Source organism: Wasmannia auropunctata, unplaced genomic scaffold, assembly GCF_000956235.1.
Source record: "Wasmannia auropunctata unplaced genomic scaffold, wasmannia.A_1.0 LD336053.1, whole genome shotgun sequence".
In the NCBI taxonomy this organism is placed as follows: domain Eukaryota; kingdom Metazoa; phylum Arthropoda; class Insecta; order Hymenoptera; family Formicidae; genus Wasmannia; species Wasmannia auropunctata.
Genome location: NW_012026837.1, coordinates 1,582,352 through 1,600,074, shown reverse-complemented (window position 1 = coordinate 1,600,074; position 17,723 = coordinate 1,582,352). Strand labels below are relative to the sequence as shown.

Sequence of the window (17,723 nt, the reverse complement as noted above, 5' to 3'; positions counted from 1 at the left end):
TTTTTTTTTTTTTTTTAAATTACCGATCGTTCGACTCGGCGTTTCGTCCAGCAAAGAGATAAGACCCTCGAGATATTCTGGTGAACCAATTTCCACATTTAAATCGCTGTCCACGGACACGTGGGCCTCGTCAAATAACTCTCCAATTTTGTACATCCAGTCAATCTGCGTTGCGTTAATCGTGCTCATTTAATCAAAGGCAGTTACAAATTAAATTAATTAATTAAAAAATGACTTACTGCGCTGTTGAAAGTTTCAGGATTCTTTTCATCGTACCACTCCTGCATGTCATTGAGCGTTATTTCCTTTTTTTCCTCTTTTTCTTCTTTGCTCTTTTTCGTAGAAATCTGAAATATATATTATTATTATTCAGTCTACAAACATTCTTGTTGTTTTATTGCCTGACAAAAGTAGTGTAACACTCACCTTAATTAGTTTTAATTGAAATTTGATCATGTCTTTGATATCTTTATTCATGTGTTCCGCCGAAACTTTGGCGCCTCTTGCTTTAGCTATAGCGCGAACTACTTTGGAGATATAATCAGTGTATTTTTTTATTTCATCAATTTCGACAGTCGGTTCTTCGGTGCACCGCGATGTTGTCACCTCCAAAATCTTCTCTGATTTTTTCTTACGTGCTTGCTTCATATGATTCCTATCGTTCGTTCGCGCACGTAATTTCTCGCGGACATTTGTCGGTATTGCCTGTCTTTTTACCCTTTCTTTTTTCGTCTTATGGTTCTTATACTTCTTGGAAAAGGCACTATTCTTAATTTTTCTACTATACCCTAATTGTTTATTTTTTGCTAATTTACCGGTTTTTTTTACACTGATTTTCTTCGTGTTTTTATCATCATCATCATTGTAATCGTTATTATCATCTTTATCATCGTTGTTGTCATTTTCATCGTCATTATTGCTATTATTCTCGCTTTTGTTATCATCTGTGTCTTCGCTCCCAGTTTCTTGACTATCATTTTGCTCGTCGCTTTGCTTCTCCTCGTCACTGGTATCCTCGTCACTTTCATCTTCTTCGCCAGTATAGAGTTTATCCCGCAGGTTATTTGAACCCGGAGGTAAATGGGGTGTTGAGATCTACCAACAAAAATATACATTTTTAAAAATTAGTGAAAAATCAATGTGAATATTTTTTTAAATATAAATTTATACCTACGTTTAATGGAAAAGGCAATTCAGAAACAAGATGCTTAATATATGATGTTACGAGATACATAATATAATAATTATAGAAATTAAAGAGATGCCAATTATATCACAAACAATGCTTTTGGAGATTTAGAGATTTGAGATTGTAGGGTTAATGCAGGTTTAATGATAATTTTAATTGAAAGTATATGTCGTGATAAGTACATATACTACTTTCCGAGATTCGTTCGAACCATATTCCTTCACCCACACGTCGTGGAAAGCATTTCTTCCTATCAAGCGCACATATTGATCATCTACTTTTTGCCAGCTGTATTCCTGCTCGTTCCATTCATCTGGCTCCATTATCATCGGCCAGCCTCCTATTCGCGCTAGAGTAAAGACAAGTGGCTCAAGTCCTTGTTTGTCCATTGCATCTGGAAGTGTTTCGTGAATCATATCGTGAAAAGTAGTTATGTATGAAAATACAATATAGAGTATTAAAAAAAAACTATTCAGCATTTATATGATAGAAGTACATATTGAGTAAAAAACCTTAGTGAACATAGGTTAAAAGTTCAACTGTTTTTGAGATTTAAACATTTTTTGTATGTTTATTATAAATGACTTACTGGCTGTATTTACAGAAAATGTTTCACGTGTCCTTTTATTTCTATACATACGAGTGCTTGCACTCAATAGCGAGTTCTAAATGAATCTGATTCACAAAGATATTTTGAAAAAGTATATGAGAGGAAACTCTTCGATTAAGAAATTTTTCAGCGTAAATACATCGCGCAACAAAAGCATTTCCATTAGCACGATCACATAAAAAATGCATATCTGCCATTTCTTGATTAGAGTAATACGACGACTTTTTTTAGCATGACGATATCTTATAATTGTGTAATCACTAAATAATATGTAGATCCGCAATCACCGGTTGATGACAATTAACTGATTGTTGATGAAATGATCTTCTGTTATGAAGTATGTAAGGAAATTGAGGAATACAGAACGCGATTTATAAACATTGCATTGAAGTAAATATCGCATGCAACGTATAGAAACCAATAAATCATTTATGATTGCTAATATACAAAAATTATATATCTTAGTTGAGCTTTCCACCTATGTTCACTAAGGTTTCTTTACACAGTATAATGTGTATTATCTACCATATAAGTGCTGAATAGTTTTTTTTAACACTATACATATATTTTTAACGTTATTTCAATCACTCGAGTGCTATTTGCGCTTACTTGTATCCATGCAGACCGCGTACCACTTTTTCGCGAGCTTTACCGCCAAAATGTCGTCGTCCTTTGGACCTTCGTCGAAAATTTCTGCAAAATATAAACATTTAATATTTAATGTCATTATATACAATTAAGTTTCGAATACAAAGTTTGGGCTGATTTAGCATTTACTTTTAATTTGTTTCGTGACATTCCTTTGTGCACTTGCGAGCGTACTCCAAGAATTCATTCCTTTTGGAATAGGATTATGCTCCGGCCATTTTCCACACGCGTACTCGTAGAAATCGTCGCACGGATCCACAGATTTGTCCATGCTCTCCGATACTATCTGAGCTGGAGGAAAATAAGAACAAGAAGAAAGATAACGATAAATAAAGATTTGAATTTTCAGACTAGCTGAATTATAATTCCAGCTATATAGCTGTTGTCTTTTAATAAATACCAATTTTTTTGCACTCCTGAGATTGGCATACAGTCGGCTTATTTTCTTCCTTGTTTTCTTCCTTATTTTCATTTAGGTTCTTGTTTAAACCAAACAACCATTCTAGATGTGACGGATATCTCTGATTTTTTGGTGTGACATTCTTTATTAAAAGCACGCTAATGAAGGCGCTGCAAAGTGTAGTTTAAAATAAGTATAATATACTGTACATATAAAAAATGATAAATAATGCAATATATAAAAATATTAAATAAAATATGATGAATATAATGCATATATAAAGAATAATTATTAATGGATATCAGAGAGTGAATCTAGAATTTGAAACAAAAAAAATATCTTGTGATTATGCAGACTCTATTTTTTCTGTATTTTCCTAAATTATAATCAATCAAGAGAGACAGATTAATTTTCTAAAGACAAATTTTAAAGATCGTTAATTAATTCGCTTATGATTGATATCGTGTTTAAAGGAAATGACTATTACAAGTTACTTACAGAAGAATGAACCGCCTCATTGTCACAAGATGATCCGAGACTAATATAAATTTTAGTTGTGCTATACGGGAAAAATGTATTTGAATGTTTTTTCGCCACAATGTGAAATTAGTTGTTGCTTAGTTGACTGTTTCATACATTACTATTAGCGGAAGGATCTTGCAACGCGCTACCACATTGAATTGATAGACCGAAGGTCATAGATGTATCCTTTGTTCTTTTGATTTTATATTAATGAAACGACACTAGCGATAATCAATGCTGTATTTTAAAAACACGAAAAATATTAATTTTTACAAGGTTTTTTTGCTCGCATAAACTTTTCTTAGCTCAAAAAGTAAACAACTGTGCAACATCTAAATAATAGATTTCTAAGAACAATGTTCCTTTTTTAAAAAAATCGGAAATAATGCATGATTTATCAGTTATGCAGTTATCACTTGCATGAATTTAATTGGAAGTATAATTTTTATCGTGGCCAACGGAACTTTGTGTATCTATTCAATCAGTGGTACTTACGCAAATTATCGTTTTTAGGACATCCGCCGTTTCATGTTTATCATATCTATATGTATAAATGCAATTTAAACGAAATGCAAAGAGAACAAATTATTTGCGGAAATGCGTGTTGCGCATTATACGTATAAGATTATTACAATACTTCAGATATTCTTCTCACGTTTATTATCGCAATCAGAATCAGAGATGAAATTGAACAAAGGATGATAACGAAAATGTGATCATGTACATACAGGAAAATCAGAAAAAGTAGAATTAATTTTCGAAAATCGATATTAGGTATTCAAAATATGTATTCCGTTCCGCCTGATCACATTTTAGATCTTAAACGATGAAATGTAATTCGATCAGATGTTACTAAAAGTTACTAAAGTTTAGTCTAACATTATATTTATTGAATTTCGGCTAGTATTTTTAACATTTTTTAGGTGTTAATTCATTTTTATCTTTAGCGGATCGAATAATCACATGCAAATTAGATCAAATATTCCGAAATAAAAAAATCGTCAGAAAAAACGTTTTCAGACATATGTTCGTTAGTTATCGATTATTTATCGATACATTTGGATAAATAACTTCTGCGGGATATTTTTATGAAATATGCTTTGCAAGATTCTTCAGGGTAGGATTCATCACTTTCAGATATTGCATTTTTTTATGGGATTCATCTCGGATTACCAATCGGGCAAAAGTTTTAGCGAAATCGTACGAATTTGATGCGGAGCCTATAATTGTCAGTCGCTCAATGCTGTGTTCATCGTCCTTGGCGAAAGATATTAATTTACTTGGCTTGACTGTTTTTCTTTCTCCTTACTTTGATAAACCTTAAATATCGTTTGTAATCCATTGTTCCGCGAAATAATTTCGTTACTTAAGTAATATGCTTTTTTTTTATTCATCGATATATATAGATACAAAACTTTTGTCAATTGTTTTACATTTTTATAAAGCATTGGTAAGCTTAATTTACAATATTCGTGAAAGCAGTCACTTCCAGATATTACATTTTCTTTTGGGATTCATCGCACTGCCAACTGGGCAATTGAAAGCTTTGGCGAAGTCTTGTGAATTTGAAACACTTCCTATTACTCTCAATCGTCCGGGGCTATGAACGTCATGCTTGGCACTCTTTATAATGTCTGTATCCATTTCGCACCATAGCTGTTAAACGTTATCACAATTTCTTACATTAAAGCATACAAATATTTACTTTAATTATTAATTTCGTAATTATTACTGTAAATTCACTATTTATCTGTAATACCTACATTGGCAAAGGATAGGAAATAAAGTTGATCGTTAGTTACATCCTCCAGGTCTGGCAATACGGTATTCGGCTTTCCGCATTGTCTTTCTCTCCTTTGGTATGCTCTAAACGCTGCCTCTAATCCCATGGTATCCGCAATATTCTCTCCCGCCGTTTGATTGCCATAGTCCTGCAATTTTTGTAATAAGTTAAATCAAATATTTAATGGCCGACAGAAAAAAATAACGATAAGATAAATTAATCAAATGCAGAATTAGATAATGTATACCTTTATTTTATAATTCGATTCCTTGTCAATGGGATAATTATTAAACTGTTCTACAAAACACTCTGCCTTTTTGCCATATGCATCGGCCATTGCGGATAACCATTCGACAATCTCTCCGTGATTATCATACAAATGGCCTAAAAATTATTCTTTTGATTTATTTGTCATTTTTTTCTTTTTAGTTATTTTTAAAACATTTCAAATTTTAAAGTAAAATGCTAGATACTATATTATTGTAACAATTAAATATTATAATTTAGTAAATGAAATGGTTTAATATTATGTCATAACATTACCAGAATCATCGAATCCGTGATTAACTTCGTGGCCCATGATTGTCCCAACAATACCATAATTAATAGCTCTGAAAGAAAAAGTATTTAGAAAAAATTTTATTAAGCAGTATACATAAAATTTCTAAAGATAATATAATAATAAGTTAAATTTATTTGGACTTTTATCGCTATACAAGTTACGTTGATATTTTTAATAAAAATTATTCACTTACTGTGGTCGATCGAAAGCGAATAATGGACTCTGGAAATCCGCTGCAGAGAAAGCTATAATCGAATAAGAGATTAATGTCAGTGACAATGTAAATAATTGCAAAATCGTGTTTAATTAAAAAAATATATATATGCTCTGATGATACGGACCTACGGAATTATCCCACGGTGAGAAAAAGGCATTTACCATTAAAGGACTCATCGTCATCCTGTAACACGGAATATGTTATGTAAACTTACTTTGTAAAATTAAAAAATAAAGTTATATTTATGCTGGAACTAATGCGTTATATTACATATCATCTTCTTCATCTTCTTTCAGCAACTTTCGTAGTCCTTTCCATTTGCTGTATCTTTGATAGCTCATTGTGTTTTCGTAAAACGAATTGCCAAGAATAAGCTTTAATAAAATAAAACAGTTTAAATCGAATAGTCAGTGATAATTAATAAATTTTGAGAAACTTACTCCTTGAAAATATCGTTTAACGATAGTGTCATTTCTATACCAGTCTGGATATCCGATAAATTTTCCCATATCCACTAATTTTGCTAAAACAAAATCCTTAGTTTCCTCATCCATCCAATCTGACTCTTTAATCTGATATTCGACTTCCTTTTGTATATCGTCCATCATATCCGAAGCCTGCAACAGAAATAAGTTAACCAACTGAGCAAATTTATAAGATAGATCACGGCTTCTATAAACAATAAACAAAATAGGATTTTTAATAATCGACACAAAGTACTTACGATTGTCGTGATATTATCAGAGAAATGGTTTCTTACATACTCGTACGCTAGCATATTGCTCATATCTACTTTCCGTGTGCATTTGAGCGCTCTGTGTGACAATTCATTATGAGTTTGATATCGGTATAATTTAAAACTGATTCGATTTTAATTCACGCGTTAGGAGTGTTTAAACTGACTGCACCGTATTAAAAATAATAATATGAAATAAAAAATAATTATGATTTTCTATGAATTAAAGAGCACAAACGATTACGCTCACAATTATAAGGAAATACTATCAATATAAAGCGCACCTTTTTGGAAGGAAATCATCGTCATCATCATCATCATCATTACCTTCCCATGCATCGTATAATTTTCTCATTTCACTTGTAGTAGTTGTTATTATTCTGCTCAAAAAGTTCCAATGTATATAGTTTACTGAAACATATCTCGTGTAAGCGCTTTTATCAACATTTTCTTAATTATTATCGCAGCATTTTTTTTTTTTTTTTCAAAAATTACCGATCGTTCGACTCGGCGTTTCGTCCAGCAAAGAGATAAGATCCTCGAGATATTCTGGTGGACCAATTTCCACATTTAAATCGCTGTCTATGGGCACGTGGGCCTCGTCAAATAACTCCCCAATTTTGTACATCCAGTCAATCTGCGTTGCGTTAATCGTGTTCATTTATCAAAGGCAGTTACAAATTAAATGAATTAATTAGAAAATGACTTACTGCGCTGTTGGAAGTTTTAGGATTTTTTTCATCGTACCATTCCTGCATGTCGTCGAGCGTCATTTTCTCCTCATCGCTAAAGTCCGCAGAAATCTGAAATATATTATTATTCAGTCTATAAACATTCTTGTTGTTTTATTGCCCGACAAAGTAGTGTAATACTAACATCAACTAGTTTTAATTGAAATGCGATCATGTCTTTGATATCTCTATTCATGTGTTCCTCCGAAACTTTGACGTCTCTTGCTTTAGCTATGGCGCAAGCTACTTTGGTGATATAATCAGTGTATTTTTTTATTTCATCAATTTCGTCAGTCGTTTCTTCGGTGCTAATCCGCGGTGTTGTCGCCGCCAAAGTTTTCTCTAATTTTTTTCTTCGTGCTTGTTTCATACGATTTTTATCATCCTTCCGCGCGCGTAATTTATCGCTAATATTTATCGGTATTGCTCGTCTTTTCGTCCTTTCTTTCTTCATCTTATGGTTCTTATGCTTCTTGGAATTGGTGTTGCTCTTAATCTTTCTACTATGTTCTAATTTTTTATTTTTCTTCAATTTGCCGGTTTTTGTTACAATGATTTTCTTTTTCGCGTTTTCATCATCATCCTGTTCGTTTGTATCATCATTATCGTCATCTTTATCATTATTGTCGTCATCTTTATCGTCTTCATCTTTATCACTACTTTTATTATTGTTATCATCTTCATCGTCATTGTTATCATCATCTTCATCGTCATTGTTATCATCATCTTCATCGTCATCGTTATCATCATCTTCATCATCATCATTATTATCTCCTTCATCGTCATTATTGTCATTATTCTTGCTTTTGTCATCATCTTCATCTTCACTTCCAGGTTCTTGACTACCGTTTTGCTCGTCGCTTTGCTTCTCCTCGTCGCTGGTATCCTCGTCGCTCTCGTCTACTACAATTGTACTCAACAGTCTGTATGAACGCGGAGGTAAATGGGGAATTGAGATCTAGCAAAAATGTACATTTTAAAAAATTAATGAGAAATCAATGCAAATATTTATTAAAATATAAATTTATATTTACGTCTACGTGTAATGGAAAGATCAAACATGGAAACAAGATGCTTAATGATGCTACGAGGTACATAATGTAACTAATATTATGTAATGTAGATTATATAGATACCATTTATATCCAAACATGATTTAGAGATTTGAGAGCATAATGTTAATGCTAATATAATGATGATCTTTTGAATCTTAATTAAAAATTTATGTTGCGATATGTACATGTATTATTTTCTCGGTTTCGTTCGAATCGTTATATAATTCGTCCACCCGCACGTCGTGGAAAGCATTTCTTCCAATCAAGCGCACATATTGATCATCAACTTTTTGCCAGCTGTATTCTTGCTCGTTCCATTCGTCCGGTTCCATTATTATCGGCCAGCCTCCTATCCGTGCCAGAGTAAGGACAAGCGGTTCGAGTCCTTGCCTGTCCATTGCATCTGAAAGTGTTTCATGAATCATATCGTGGAATGTAATTATATGTAAAAACAATATATAATCGAATTTTTGAACGGTGCTTCAATCATTCGAGTGCCATCCGCGCTTACCTGTATCCATGCAGATCGTGTACCACTTTTTCGCAAGCTTTACCGCCAACATATCATCGTCTTTTGGACCCTCGTCGAAAATTTCTGTAAAATATCATTTAATATTTAATATCATTGTACACATACAATATATTTCGAATACAAAGTTTGGGATTTAATATTCACCTTTTATTTGCTTCATGACATTCATTTGTGCACTTGCAAACATACTCCAGGAACTCATCCCTTTTGGAGCAGGATTATGCTCCGGCCATTTTCCACACGCGTACTCGTAGAAATCATCGCACGGATCCATAGATTTATCCATGCTCTCTGATATTATCTGAGCTGGAAGAAAATGAGAACAAGAAGAAAAATAACGATTGATATAAAGATTTGAATTTTTAGAATAGCTTTTGAATTATAATTCTAGTTACACATGTTGTCTTTTAATAAATACCGATTTTTTTGCACTCCTGAGATTGGCATACAGTCGACTTATCTTCTTCCTTACTTTCTTCCTTACTTTCTTCCTCATTTTCATTTAAGTTCTTGTTTGAGCCAAACAACCATGCAAGATGAGAAGGATATCTCTGATTTTTCGGTGTGACATTCTTAATTAAAAGTACGCCAATGAAGGCGCTGCAAAGTGTAAAAATATTAAAAATGAAATAAGATAACGTACTGCATAAGAAATTATACATAATGTAATATATAAAAATAATAAAAAGTGATGAATATAAAGAATAATTTTTAATGGATATCAGAGAGTGAATTTAGAGTTCAAAACAAGAGAAAAAGTCATTTGATTTGAAGCATCGTTTATTTTTCCTAAGTTATAATCAATCAAGACAGATTATTTTTTTAAAGACAAAATTTAAAGATCGCTAATTCGTTTCTGGTTGACCGTGTTAGAAAGAAAATGACTATTTCAAGTTACTTACAGAAGAATGAATCGCCTCATTGTTGTAAGATGATCCGAGGCTGATAGAAATTTTAGTTGTGCTGTACGGGAAATGTGCTCGAATATTTTTCGCCACAATGTGAAATTACGTGTTGCTTAGTTGACTCTTTTATATATTACTATTTGCGGAAGAATCTCGTGCAACGTGCCATCATATCGAATTGATAGAACCGAAGGCCATAGATGTGCATCTTTCATCCTTCTGATTTATATTAATGAAACGACACCAGCGATAACCGATATCAATAACGCTGTAATTTAAACTCGAAAAATATTAATTTTTTCAGGGTTTTTGCTCACGTCAACTTTTCTTAGCTCGGAAAATAAATATCTGCAACATCTAAATAGTAGACTTCTAAGAATAATGCCCCTTTTTTCAAAAGTTTGGAAATAATTTAATTATCAGGAATGCAGTTATTTATCACTTATCTATGGATAAATTTAATTGGAAGTATAATTCTTATCATGACCAACAGAATTTCTAATTAATCACTGCAGTACTTACCACAAATTATCGTTTTCAGGACATCCGCCGTTCCATGATTATCATATCTATACATGTATCTATATGTGTACGTGCAATTTGAATGAAATGCAAAGAGGACAAATTATTTGCAGAATTGCGTTTTGCGGTGTTGCGCATTGCACGAATGAGATTGTTAGCTACAATACGCCAGATTTTTTTGTCACGTTTATTATCGCAATTAGAAGAGATGTATCGTAAACCAAGCAAATAGAGCAAAGAATGATAACGGAAATGTAATAATGTATATGAAAAATAGAAAGATTTAATTCAAGAGACACGGTAGTGCCTCACGCCAAATATGCGCGTCCGTATACGGGCCATGAGATCGACTCGTGTCTGTTTAGAATTAATTTTCGAAGATCAATACAATATTCAAAATATGTATTCTATTTCGCCTAACTACACTTTAGATCTTAGACGATGAAAATGTTGTACGACCAGATATTATTAAAAGTTTATTTTAACACTATATTTATCGGATTTTAGTTTGTATTTTGAATATTTCTTGTTAACTAATTTTTATTTTCTATGAATCGAATAATCACACTCAAATTAGATCGAATACAATATTCAGAAGAATTAGAAAATTATTAGAAGAAACATTTTCAGTATGCATTATTGTTTATTCATCAATACATTTGGATAAATAATTTCTGCGGGATAATTCTTTAAAATTGGCTTTTCAAGATTCTTCATAGTCACTTCCAGACATTGCACTTCTTTTTGGGATTCATCGGACTACCAACCGGACAATTAAAAGTTTTAGCGAAGTCGTCCGAATTTGATACGGAGCCTATAATTCTCAGTCGTCCGATGCTGTGATCATCGTTCTTAGCTGAAGGTATTAATTGATCTGGCTCGTATGCTTCGCACCATAACTGTAAACGTTATAAACGTTGTAAACGTTTTAATATAATTAAAGTATAAAAACATTATCAACTATTATCTTCATAGTTTAATAGTAGTCTTAAGTGCCCGTATATAAAATACTCACATTAGCAAAGGATAAAAAGAATAGTTGATCGTTGGTAAAATCTTCCATGCCCGGCAACGTGGCATCCAGTACTTCACTCTCTTTCTCCTTTCTTTGATAGGCCTTAAATATCGCCTGTAATCCCATTGTATCCGCGATATTGTCGCTCGTCGTCTGCTTACCATAATTCTATAATTTCAGTAAAAATAATCAGTAAATTTTCAATAAAATAAAATAATCAATAATCGATAAATAAATGACCAAATAAATCTTCAGTAATATAACAATAACATTCAAATACGCAATATACCTTTATTGTTTCATTTGTTTTTTCATCAATAGGATAATTATTAAACTGCTTTACAAAGCAATTCTGCTTTTTGTCATACGCGTCAGCCATCGACGAAAACCATCCCAGGAAGTCACCATCCTTGTCGTACATGTGTCCTAAAAATTATTTCTCTCTTATAAGATACTTTCAAAGAGCGTTAAAAATAATAATAAATCGTTATATTATCGCAATATTTGCAAATATTATAGCAAAAAATAAAATAGAGTAAATTAGGTAGTGTAGAACTTCATACCTGTATCATCGAATCCGTGATTAATCTCGTGAGCTATGATAAATCCCATGGTACCAAAATTAACAGCTCTATATAAAAAAAATTCTATTAAGATTTATATTAACACAAAATTTAGATATAAAATCATATGAATTATAAATTTTTTTTAGTATACATATATACACACTGCTAAATTAATGTATATGTCGTGTTAAGTTTTAATCAGAATTTTTTACTTACAGTGGTCGACCGTAAGCGAACCATGGGCTCTGAAAGTCCGCCGCGGAAACAGCTGTTAACGAAAGAATTAATTTTTATTGTTACGTTAATAATTGCGAATAAAAATTTGATCGATTAAATTAATAATTTGCTACAAAGCATATATAACGTACAATTAATAGATGTATTATATATATATATATATTTCACTAAACAAGAACTATTGTGTAAGATATATTGTGCGTACCTAAGACATTCTTCCAGGGCACGTAAAAGGCATTCACTTCAACCGGATTCAATAGTTTTCTGTAATATAAAATTTGCGGTGTATATAAATTATTTAAATCAACAATTACGTTAAATAGTAAATTGCTATCTCACTCTTCATTGATTTCATGACTATTTGTCGACAACTTCCGTAGGCTCTTTAATTTGGTGTATCTATTGTATCGAACAGTATTCTCATAGTACGACGAGCCAATAACGAGCTTTAATGGAATAATTTTACATGATGTAAGTGATAGTCATCACATATAATAACTGCTAATGTTAATAATTTTTTGAATATTTACCCCATTATAATACTCTTCAATGATCGTGGTATTTTTGTACCAATTTGGATATCCAATAAATTTTTTCATATTTTTTACTTTTTCTAAAGCAAATTCCTTACCATCGTCATCCAGCCAATCTGATTTTTGAATCAGGTTCTCGACTTCCATTTTAATATCGCTAATCATGTTCGATGCCTACGATAACAATGAATAATGGACTTAAGCAAATTCAGCACAGATTGTGGATAGAAGACAAATGAAATAAAACTTACTATTTTTATTGCATCATCGGAGAAATATTTTTTTACAAATTCGTAAGCTAAAATATCTTTCACCTCTGCTGCATTTTGGCAAGCGTACCATCTCTGTCTGTATTTCAATGAAATTGAACCATATTTTATAAATTAGTAATAATTATTTATATTACACAAATAATCTAATTATACATATATATAACTAACTGTTTAGTTTGACCCGTGCTAACTTCCTTCCACATATCATACAAGTCTTCCATTTCACTCGTAGTAGTTCTTATTATTCTGCTTATGAAGTTCCAGTGTATATAATTCACTAAAACGTATTACTTATGAACGTTACCAACGACATTTTGTATTATCATTTTCCACTTTTCAAAACTTACCGATTGTCCGACCCGACGTCTCGTCCAGTAAGGAGAGAAGATTTTCAATATAATTAGTTGGCGAAATAATATTTAAATCGTCATTTACGGTCACATACGCTTCGTCAAACAACGCCTTAATTTTGCTCACCCAGTCAATCTACATTATGTGATTCATTGCGTCATATTATTTATATTTGTCCAACCATAAGGATCATAAGAATAATATATTATAGAAATTAAACTATATTAATTAATTAAAAATCATTTACCTTGCCTTTAGCTGTTTTAGAATTCTCTTCGTCATACCACTCTTGAAACTCTTTAAGTGTAGCTTCCATCTCGAATAAGAAGTTGAAGATCGATTCTGACGGAATAATCTGGAACATTAATTATATTATTAAAAGTCTCTCTTCGCTCGGTTCTTATATACAATCTGCAAAATAGAGCAGTGACCTGATCTTTACCTCGATCAATCTCAATTGGAACTTGATCATATCTTGAATATCCTCATTGAGATGTTCTTTTGAAATTTTTATACCTCTGTCTTTGGCTATAACATGAGCTACTTTTGAAATATAATTAGCGTACGTTGCCATTTTCTTTTGTAACATTGTCACCTTCTCCGTTTCTTCCATTTGTGGGTTCACTTGTGGTATCGCCGTTGCCATCGTTTCTCCATTATCCGAAATTTTCCTCATTCTTTTTCTATGTACTTTTCTTACGTGGTTCCTTTCGCCTTTCCGGGTGAAATGTACCTTTTTGCGACGAATAGAACGTTGCGCGCGTTTACTGTCCACGTCTGCTACTGCTCCTCTTCTTATTCTCTGTCTTTTTGTTTTATGATTATTATGCTTCTTAGTAATCTGGGTGCCGCTTTTTTTCTGTCCAACATGTTTTAATTTTTTGCTTTTCTTATGATCGATCTTGCCGGTGATTTTTTTCTTGCCTATTTCCTTTCTGACATTTTTATTCTGTTGACTTGTATCATCATCATCGTCGTCATCATCGCCACCATCGTCATCATCGTCAATATTATTGCCACTGCCTTCATCATCGTCAATATTATTGCCACTGCTTTCATCGTCGTCATTATCATAGTCATTAGTAATAATTATGATTTTAAAATCATCTTCGCCTTCCTCGTCGCTTTGCTCCTCGTCACTCGGATCCTCTTCACTTCTGCTTTCTTCTTTATCTTCGTCGTCCTCTTTGTCTTCGTCGTCATCTTCGTCTTCGTCGTCATCTTCGTCCTCGTCTTCATTCATTATTTCCCGTATTTGCTTTAATCCCGGGGGTAAATGCGGCGCGTCGATCTATAGATAAAGGGATTTAAAGCAATCGGATGTCTCACAAAAAATCAATGCAAATTTTTTACATTTAAATTTACTATAATATGCAACGATTAATAGCAACGAATTAACTGAAAAATTACAACACAAATAACATAACGCGAATAAGATGATACACGTACGATAAGATATACGAAAGAAGTTACAGAATTGAATTATTCATTACATCACTTTAGATATATAAATATTTCTTCAAGCAATAAAAAAAAACGTGAAATTAATTTAGACGTAACAAGTCTAATTGTTAAATGTAAAACAAGCTAAAGAATGTAAAAAAGTCTAATTGAATTTTTTGTAACAAATCTGAAAGCGAATATATTATTTCAATAAGAGTACGTACCCTTACTACTTTTTCTTCTGTATCGTCTGAATCTTCTATACGCACGTCATAAAAGGCATTTCTTCCCGTTAGGCGCATATATTGATCGTCCACTTTTTGCCAGCTGTACTCTTGTTCGTCCCATTCATCCGTTATCATTGGCCAGCCACCTAAACGCGATAAGGTAGAAACCAGCGGATCGATTCCTTCCTTTTCTATCGCATCTGTAAATATTAACAAATTATTACGTTGCAAAATAAGACGTGAAATATTTATTTTGACACTTTATTTATTACAGGAACACACACCTTCATCCATACAAGCTTTGTACCATTTTCTTGCAAGTTTTATAGTGTTAGAATCATTCTCCGTATCCTCGGCCTCCACAATCGCTGTGAAATTTAATATCATTAAGATACGTTAAACAAAAAACTCATATCTTGAATCTTACGGATATAGCAACTAGTAAATTGGTTGCTCACCTCTTACGTCGTTTATGGTCTTGTATGTAAGAATGTGGAACACACTCCACTTCTCCGATCCTTCTGGAGCGGGATTAATCTCTGGCCATTTTCCGCACGCGTATTCGTAAAAGTCATCACATGGATTTACGGATCTATTCAAGCTTTCTAATATCGTGTTAGCTGAAAAAAATGGAAAAGAGAAGTGACAGCAATTGACAATCTGAATTTTTTGAAGCAATCGACTTAATTGCAATGCTTAAAAATAAAATGCAAATACCCATTTTCTTGCACTCCTCGGATTCGCATACAGTTCTCTCTCCTTCTGTATTGTCACTTAATTTTTTTGAACCGAACAACCATGCTAGATTCGAAGAATATTCATGATGAACTTTCGACGGCGCAACATCTCTCGTTAGAAACGTGCCGACAAAGGCGCTGCAAAGATCCAAAAATATAACGATTAATGTATATACATATATATATATATAATATAATATATAATATTTATTATAATATACATTATAGTAATATTAAAATATAGTACACATATATTACGATTATTGCAATACATATTTACATTTTGAATTATGCTTTAAGATATCCCTATTTGCGCGATAGAAGCGGTTACTATTTATAAGATTCTAAATTCATCCCTTAAAGCACACACACATAATATGGAACATCAAAAGACACATGGGTATATACACAAATGTATTTTGTAATTATTTTCCAATTATACTTAATTTCGAACTGTGTTATTAAAACATGTCTACGTATAGTTTGGCCTTTAATTCTTTCCAAAGCAATTGAATAATGAATTAGATGAGGGTAGAAAGGTGTCTTTCAATGTTCGAAAAATCGCCAATATTATTAGAAGTGCATATATCGACAAGAGGTTATCGCTATCGAAATCCAATTCAACTTTTGCGCCCAGATTTGAGATTAATCGATCTACTTTCTGCTTGTCTGTTCGCCTAATATTGAGGTAGACAACGGTCATCACCTACTGGCAGGAACAATAAATAATTTATGATGCGTAATGAATAATTTATTGACTTTTAATTTAGATTAAGAAAACAGAAATATGCAGAAGCAAAATTTCGGACGCATATTATAGGTACTCAAGATATTTTAAAACATATATATAATTCAATATAATGTATATTAATAAGTAATGAATAAATAATTAATAATTAATTTAAAATTATTGAATTAATAATAATTATAATGCAATTATTATTAATATCAAACAGAATAGTGCTTAAATGCTTAAAAAGTGTTTACTTAAGTTACGTACAGAATAATGAGTCGCCTCATGTCGAATAATTTGTCGGCCGATATAAATATTAATGATGTAAATGTACAGTAAATGTTTCGCGATGTTTTCTATCACAATGCGAAATTATTTGTCAGCGATTTACTCTTTTATATGTTACTACTTGAACGGAAAGACTATAGTGTAACCATATCGAATTGATAGAGTCGAAGGTCGGAGACATCTCTTTCTCGTCCTGTTGATTTCAATTTAAATAAGTTATGTGATAGTTTATAAACACTTTTTTTCTTCAACAAGAATTTATAATTTTCAAATTCTGTTAAATCGTAATTAAATTTTCATTTTCCTTTTCTTTTAAACGTCTATTTATACGAAAGAATATATTGTATGATAATTTCTATTTCAGATTTCTAAGGTATGTCGAAGAACTGCTCTTCAAAATATGTGAATGATAATTAATTAATGGATACAATTAATGAAATCGAAATACCAGAAATTTGATTGTGTATCACACAACTTGGTAAAAATTACGAAAGTGAAGAAATTCACTAGGTGTTGTGAAATGAAATTATAAATATTTCAGTAAATTTTCATTGTGTGATACACAATTGAACCTTCACCGTCGCTTTTTGCTATAAATTATTTTAATTATTTATCTGATGCGCGTTATTGCATAAATGAACGAACTTTCAATAAAAAGTATATATACGATTTCCGCTTATATTGCTAAATTTTTATATTTGATTCTCTATCTCATGTGCACTTTAAAAGAATTTTATAACGAGGATATGTCAGCTATTTCCGCCGCATTTCTTTGAAGAAGATATTTCATATCAATCTTTCCAGTAATTATGCAACATATCGCGTCTCGGATAATGTTATCTTTAGAAGCGTCAATCGTATCGCGGCTAACAGAATCTCTTTTAGATCGGTACAAACCCAGACAGCGCA

At 32.1% G+C, this 17,723-nt stretch overlaps 3 protein-coding genes across 4 annotated transcripts in view; all 3 read right to left on the bottom strand.

Moving 5' to 3' along the window:
• LOC105450974 (neprilysin-like) overlaps window positions 1–4,258 on the bottom strand; it is a 6,792-nt gene extending 2,534 nt beyond the window's left edge. Inside the window, exons 1-9 of one of the 2 annotated variants that reach the window (XM_011691127.1) lie at window positions 3,484–4,258; window positions 3,346–3,406; window positions 2,848–3,017; window positions 2,577–2,738; window positions 2,409–2,492; window positions 1,372–1,583; window positions 427–1,095; window positions 240–347; window positions 24–165 (exon numbers count right to left, since the gene is read on the bottom strand). In XM_011691127.1, the coding sequence (XP_011689429.1) occupies window positions 24–165; window positions 240–347; window positions 427–1,095; window positions 1,372–1,583; window positions 2,409–2,492; window positions 2,577–2,738; window positions 2,848–3,017; window positions 3,346–3,365 (1,567 nt within the window). In that variant the 5' untranslated portion in view covers window positions 3,366–3,406; window positions 3,484–4,258. Of the gene's footprint in view, window positions 1–23; window positions 166–239; window positions 348–426; window positions 1,096–1,371; window positions 1,584–2,408; window positions 2,493–2,576; window positions 2,739–2,847; window positions 3,018–3,345 lie in introns of both variants that reach the window. The other variant, XM_011691126.1, reaches the window with a different exon arrangement.
• A 488-nt stretch (window positions 4,259–4,746) lies between these two features.
• LOC105450973 (neprilysin-1-like) lies at window positions 4,747–10,046 on the bottom strand. The gene is made up of 18 exons (XM_011691125.1): window positions 9,888–10,046; window positions 9,404–9,585; window positions 9,130–9,291; window positions 8,965–9,048; window positions 8,639–8,856; window positions 7,544–8,356; window positions 7,378–7,470; window positions 7,163–7,304; window positions 6,952–7,078; window positions 6,656–6,746; window positions 6,372–6,548; window positions 6,202–6,305; window positions 6,056–6,114; window positions 5,908–5,959; window positions 5,696–5,763; window positions 5,400–5,536; window positions 5,133–5,300; window positions 4,747–5,025 (listed from the first exon to the last, which is right to left on the bottom strand). Exons 1-18 carry the CDS (start codon window positions 9,905–9,907, stop codon window positions 4,852–4,854), a joined length of 2,871 nt encoding a protein of 956 aa, XP_011689427.1. The 5' UTR covers window positions 9,908–10,046; the 3' UTR covers window positions 4,747–4,851.
• A 989-nt stretch (window positions 10,047–11,035) lies between these two features.
• LOC105450971 (endothelin-converting enzyme 2-like) lies at window positions 11,036–16,921 on the bottom strand. The gene is made up of 18 exons (XM_011691124.1): window positions 16,794–16,921; window positions 15,774–15,931; window positions 15,515–15,676; window positions 15,341–15,424; window positions 15,054–15,256; window positions 13,829–14,677; window positions 13,634–13,741; window positions 13,383–13,521; window positions 13,204–13,312; window positions 13,015–13,111; window positions 12,761–12,937; window positions 12,570–12,676; window positions 12,436–12,494; window positions 12,210–12,261; window positions 11,991–12,058; window positions 11,717–11,853; window positions 11,428–11,595; window positions 11,036–11,311 (listed from the first exon to the last, which is right to left on the bottom strand). Exons 1-18 carry the CDS (start codon window positions 16,811–16,813, stop codon window positions 11,132–11,134), a joined length of 2,877 nt encoding a protein of 958 aa, XP_011689426.1. The 5' UTR covers window positions 16,814–16,921; the 3' UTR covers window positions 11,036–11,131.
• Between the last annotated feature and the right edge of the window lie 802 nt (window positions 16,922–17,723).

Excerpts from the sequence above, each read along its gene's own strand:
- LOC105450973 (XM_011691125.1), bottom strand. The coding sequence starts at position 9,907 with ATGAGGCGATTCATTCTTCT. Across the intron at positions 7,079-7,162 it reads AACGCCGAGTCGAACGATCG|TAAACTATATACATTGGAAC; the intron begins GTAATTTTTGAA and ends GATATGTTTCAG. Across the intron at positions 6,549-6,655 it reads CTGATAATATCACGACAATC|GCTTCGGATATGATGGACGA; the intron begins GTAAGTACTTTG and ends TTTCTGTTGCAG.
- LOC105450971 (XM_011691124.1), bottom strand. The coding sequence starts at position 16,813 with ATGAGGCGACTCATTATTCT. Across the intron at positions 13,313-13,382 it reads GACGTCGGGTCGGACAATCG|TGAATTATATACACTGGAAC; the intron begins GTAAGTTTTGAA and ends AATACGTTTTAG. Across the intron at positions 12,677-12,760 it reads TTGAAGAGTATTATAATGGG|CTCGTTATTGGCTCGTCGTA; the intron begins GTAAATATTCAA and ends ATTCCATTAAAG.